Source organism: Tupaia chinensis, unplaced genomic scaffold, assembly GCF_000334495.1.
Source record: "Tupaia chinensis unplaced genomic scaffold, TupChi_1.0 Scaffold138407_1, whole genome shotgun sequence".
In the NCBI taxonomy this organism is placed as follows: Eukaryota; Metazoa; Chordata; class Mammalia; order Scandentia; family Tupaiidae; genus Tupaia; species Tupaia belangeri.
Genome location: NW_006198305.1, coordinates 2,530,550 through 2,536,156, shown reverse-complemented (window position 1 = coordinate 2,536,156; position 5,607 = coordinate 2,530,550). Strand labels below are relative to the sequence as shown.

The window sequence follows — 5,607 nt, the reverse complement described above, 5'->3', positions numbered from 1 at the left end:
TTTTAACAAAGGGTACTACTTTTATATATGGAATTTGAAGAAAATTAGGTTTATTTATACTGTTTTGTATAAGATATATAGTACTTTTGACAGGAAAAATAAAAATTTTGATGAAACAATAATATAGATAGATAGATCACAGTGGTTCCTAGTCTCTGAGATTTCAGTATGCCTGGCTGGGTCTACAGAAATTTTTACTACCAGGAAATATTGGTAGATATCACAACCAGGGAGCCATTCGGATCTTCTGTATACACAAAGAACTGCATAGTTTGAGTCTATTAAAACCAAGGTTACCCTTTGTCCCATTTTTGCTTTAGGCAATCCTAGCTTACTTCTGTGGCCTGGGAGTAAATGGTTAATAAGCACCTCCTTTTACTCTCGAAAGGATGATAAATAGTATAGTCCCCTAATGGCCTATTTATCCTGATTAAATAAATTATGCTTATTTAATTAAGTGGTGTTTAGACATAAGAGAATATATTGAAGAGCATTAAGTGAAATAGCTCAGTGTAATTCATTAAAGCATTTGTTAAAGGTACTGTCCATTATATTATTACTGCTCTCCTTTTTTAAAGAACTATTTAATTTATTTAATTTATTTATTCATTCATTTATGTTAATTTGACCAGAGAGAGACACACAGAGAAAGAAAGAGAGGAAAAGTGAGAAAGCAAGACACCAGGTCCGGGATTCAAACCATGGTCGCTGCATGGGAGTGTCCAGCACCTTAACCACCACGCCACCTACTGATCCCACTGCTCTCCTTTTTGATAACTCATGATATACATTTCTCTTGGTATCAGCTGCAGTATAACTGTCCTTCTCTTGAGTACACTGTATATTTTTGTCTCCTGAAGCCCAAATTGTGGAACTGATCTACTTTACTAGATTCTGGAAGCAAATGTGATTCACCCTGCATCTAATCACGGCCTTAAAGTTCTGGTAGATGAGTGATTAGTTTACCATTTAGTCTCTCCTTCATACTGCAAATATTTATTTGTCATAATTTCAGCTTAAAAACAGAAGGATCATTCCAATCACCTACCATTGAACAATAGCAGATTTGCTCTCCAAAAGGTGCAAGTTACAACAGCAAGGTAAGAGGTACCAACTGCATAGGTGACATCTGTGAGGTGACTTCTTCAAACACAGCCTATGTCTTACCTTTGCTGTATCTATGACACATAACCAGAGTTGAGCTAAGAAAGGAAAGCAAAGGTTTATGTTCTAATGAGTTGACTTGAGGAAATGATTCCTGTAATTAGTAATTCCCATCAGTTTTATAGATATATTCTGTAGCTATAGAAAGCTGTCACTCCAAATGGCAGTTGATGACTTTGTTTCTGATTAAACTAAGGAGAACGTATAGTTCTTCCTCCAATTGCTAGGTGGTGGAGGCAACTGCAGTGTAGCAGGCCTAGAATTGACAGTGGTCACTCGCAACACTGATTAGCAAAAAGTAGGGACTTATGACTGGCTCCACAGTGAAGTGGTTAAGGAAGTAGGATCCCACATGGCCAACAGTGTGGTTCAAGTACCCATCCTGGAGACTTGAAAAACACATGGGGTGTATGTGCATACATGCCCCAAATCCCAGTGGGATGGTGGGATGGAGAAATGAAGGAAAAGGAATTGTGACATGAGCTTGCTCCCATTAGAATACTCACTCACTCTCTCTCTGATTCTGTGTGTATATACCCTCTAGCAATAAAAAAGAAAGAAAGCAGACACATTAAGTCACCAGAAAATAAAGTTTAGGCAATAATATACTCTGGTTTTGTTTTCCTTCCTGGTGCCTCTTTGGACAAAGCATTATCATTTCCTCAATTATAAAGGCATTATTGTTCTACCTTTGCAAGTTTTCTGTAAATCTAAAACTATTCTAATTAATTTTTTAAGGATACAAACGACTGTGTGATGTTGATGTTTCTAATCAAATATTTGCAATTCTTCAGTCTCCAGCCACACAGTGGGATTGCACTTTCTGTAGTTGGCAAGGTCATGTGACCACTTCTGGTCCTTGAATTGGGGCTCAAAGTATTTCCTGGCATAGCAGTTATCTGTTGCTATACTACACCAATTTTCTTTGGCCATAATGATTGATAATAGTCTATATAGTGGATATTCCACCATCTTGGCTCTTGAATAATGATGAAGGAACAAAGAAAATTCCCAGCTGACCATCAATGGACATATACACGACTAATGAATCTTGGGACCAGCAAATGGCATAATGGTTACATTGCTGAACTCCCATACAGTCGACTGCAATTCGAGTCTCAGACCAGTGGCTTAAAACTCGTGCCAGGCCATGTGCATGCAGTCCCAAGATCTTGAGAGGAAAATGGAGGAGAAGGGATTGTAGCATGGCCATCTTTGACGGGATGGTTTCTCGCTTTCTGCCTCTGTGTCTCTGTCTCTCTGACAAGCACACACACCCTATGGCAAAAATATCTCTCTGTTTCTTTCTTCCTTCCTTCCTTCCTTCCTTCCTTCCTTCCTTCCTTCCTTCCTTTCTTTCTTTCTTGTTTTTTTCTTGGTAGAGATTTTTGCTATAGGGCACATGGCGCTCACCAGAAAGACAGAGACAGACAGAAAGTGAAAAATCACCCCCCGGGGGGGATGGCAACGCCACAATCCCTTCTCCTCCATTCTCCTCTCTGGATCTTGGGCACACATGCGTGCACCCAGCGTGAATTTAAGCCACCAGGTCTGGGACTTGAACTGCAGTCAACTACATGGGAGTCCAGCGACAGAGTCATTACACCAACTGCTGGTCCTGAATCTTTATTTTTCAATCCACTGATTTGAGAGCTATTCTTTCTCTTGGCACAACTGAGCATATGCTGATGGAATAGGCCAAGACTTTAGGTAAAATGATGAAAATGATGAAGTCTAAGTTTATTTGAGTGTTTTGTGTGCCTGTGCATGTGTGTAGTTTATTAAATGGGTCCTTACTTGCTGCTTAATATAAGTTTCTTTTTGTCCCAAAGACCTCAGGTTAACATCCATTATTCTAGAGTGTTTCATCATAGCTCTGCTTTTCATTAAGTTCATGAGTTCATGTAACAGATTGTACGGTCACACCTGGGCTCCTACACACTTCTAGAAAATATATTAGACTTTGTGGTACACATTTTGTGTACACCTCTTAAAATAAATCTTCCTGTATTTTCCTAACTTCATTTTGCATTCCTTCATTTTTCTAATTTATTTTAAAATGTCTCCATTTTGTTGTAATGTATGCACCTTTTAATCTTCACTGGGAAATAAGCTAATTTAAGTTCTGTATGTTAAAAAATCATTTTATTAATAAGTATTTAATTTCAAACCATTTTTAAAAAATAATTTAAAATAAATGTTTATTTTTAAATATGCTTGAAGAATTATAAATGGCTTTCTCTCTTTGAGTACTGTTACATGACATCCATTTAATATAATTGCCCTTTAGATTTCAGAAAAAGAGCCTCTTCTAGTGACTGATTAGTCCTGAGATTAACTATATATATGCTATGAGAGTTATGTTATTCAGAACCTTTACATGTAAGCAACAGAGGTAGATTCTGGATGTGTTAAGAAGTAAATAAAATTAAGAAGATGTCCAGTAACTCATAGAATCTGTTCAAGAGTTTGAAGCACGGCAGATATACCAAACCCCTAACCTAGAATCCTCTTCAGTAAGGAAACATCTTTAACTGATTGACCCTGCAGGCATATAGGAAAGGTTCTTATTCCTTAATTCTTCACTTAGTAGCTCCTGAATCAAACGTTGACATAAATATTCCTGACTGATATGTTAAGTGTCTGTGTTCTGCTACAAAGAAAGGCGGAAAAGCAGGGACCAGCAGTTAGCGTAATGGCTATGTCGCTGGACTCCCTCATAGTCGACCACAGTTCGAGTCCCGGACCGGGTGGCTTAAAAATCACACCGGGCACGTGTGCGTGTGTGCCCAAGATCCCAAGAGGAGAATGGAGGAGAAGGGATTGTGGCGTGGCCATCCCCCCTGGGGGGTGATTTCTCGCTTTCTGTCTCTCTGTCTCTGTCTGGCGAGTGCACACGCCATATAGCAAAAACCTCTTCAAAAAAAAAAAATAAATAAAGTTGGAAAAGCAAAACATCTAGCATTTTCAGCTCCTGTAGTGGAAGACAGTCTTTGTTCCATAATGACAAGACATATTAATAAGGAATTAAATATTCCCTGACCTTCTACTAAGGATTTAGATGCTAAACCAGAATGAATGATGAATCAAAATAATTTCTAGTTTAGGCAAATAAATTAAACACACAAATGCAAGTGATCATTTAAGTGTTGCATATATGCAGCTTTAATCTCCCATGTGGCCAAATATTTATAGACCATTCATCCCTATGCCCCTAGACCACAGCTACAACTTAAAAATCTAGCTACATCTTTGGTATATTGTGGTTTTGTTTCTCCAGTGGTTCCCATTTGCCAGACAGTCATGACCCAAAGTTTAACATGGTGACTACCACTTTCAGGGAATTCTATCAGAAGAATCCTCATTTGCAGCACGATAGCTGTTGGCACTCTTTCACTGACAGTCCATCCATCCAGACGTTTACCGTGGTTGGCCAAGGAGGCCTGCTTTGGTTGCCAGGGCTTCATTCTGCTGAATATGATATTCCTGAAATCATGTAGATATTCTTTGTGTCATTTTTAGATACTCTGTAAGCAATGTTCTGAACAGGTGATCTCTTCAGGTTTTACTTCTCTTAATACAAAGTCCTTAACGCAGTCCAAAAAGCATGTTTCTATAAGTTTATTGTAGGTTCCAAGAAATTCCTTCAACTGTTTTATCTGATCAGATTCTGGTATTTGTTTAGCCATATTCTTGAGGTATATTTATCAGTTACCTTTTCTGATACATGAGTGTCCTTTGCGTTCTGGGAAAGTAGCTGTCCAAACTTTGCTTGACTATCTCCAGTGAGGCCTATTTTCTTTTCTTTTTTCTTTTTAAAGAATTATTAATTTAATTTTATTTATTCCTTCATTTATTTTCATTTGACCAGAGAGAGACACAGAAAGGAGGTAAAGTGAGAAAGCAAGCCACCAGGTCTGGGACTCAAACTGTGGTCAGCCACATGGGAGTGTGCAGCACCTCAACCACTACACCACCTTCTGGTCCTGAGGTCTGTTTTCTTACTGAAGCACAAGCTCTTGTTTCTGACACCAGCACAAGGCTGGGGGCTGTACCTTGGGTGGAGTCCAGGAGCCGTGTTAGTCCAGGTCATGGCGGGCGCTGCAGTCACTGGATGGCCCAGTCCACTCATATGTAATGTTTCTATTGATATTAACTGGGTTCATATCTGCCATTTTACATTTGGTTATCTATATATTTTAAGTCTTTTTTTTGATCCTTTCTTCTCCCTGACTATTCTTTTGCATTAATTGAATTAATACTTTAATTCCTCTAATCAATTTTTCACTATTTTAGTGTATTTTTTTAATTTTTTTAAATTTACCAAAGTGCACATGTAATCACTGAAGAAATAGAGTGAAAACATCCCCCAAGGGGCAGTGTCATGCTATAATCTCTTCTCTTCTCTATCTCCCTTCTCTCATGATTTTAGATACACACACC

The 5,607-nt window shown here is 38.4% G+C and overlaps 1 protein-coding gene across 3 annotated transcripts; it reads right to left on the bottom strand.

The window, feature by feature from the left end:
• Window positions 1-4,584: 4,584 nt before the first annotated feature.
• LOC102496649 (mitochondrial import inner membrane translocase subunit Tim9-like) lies at window positions 4,585-4,853 on the bottom strand. 3 transcript variants are annotated; one of them, XM_014592732.1, is made up of 2 exons: window positions 4,712-4,853; window positions 4,585-4,625 (listed from the first exon to the last, which is right to left on the bottom strand). In XM_014592732.1, exons 1-2 carry the CDS (start codon window positions 4,851-4,853, stop codon window positions 4,585-4,587), a joined length of 183 nt encoding a protein of 60 aa, XP_014448218.1. The 3 variants fall into 3 exon arrangements, with proteins under 3 accessions (XP_014448218.1, XP_014448216.1, XP_014448217.1); XM_014592730.1 differs by having other exon boundaries at window positions 4,585-4,652; window positions 4,721-4,853; XM_014592731.1 differs by having other exon boundaries at window positions 4,585-4,637; window positions 4,721-4,853.
• Between the last annotated feature and the right edge of the window lie 754 nt (window positions 4,854-5,607).

Bases quoted from the DNA above. Each gene is read 5' to 3' on its own strand.
- LOC102496649 (XM_014592730.1), bottom strand. From the start codon at position 4,853: ATGGCTAAACAAATACCAGAATCTGATCAGATAAAACAGTTGAAGGAA. The intron at 4,653-4,720 runs AGATCACCTGTT...CTACATGATTTC, and splicing joins AAGAGAAGTAAAACCTGAAG to AGGAATATCATATTCAGCAG.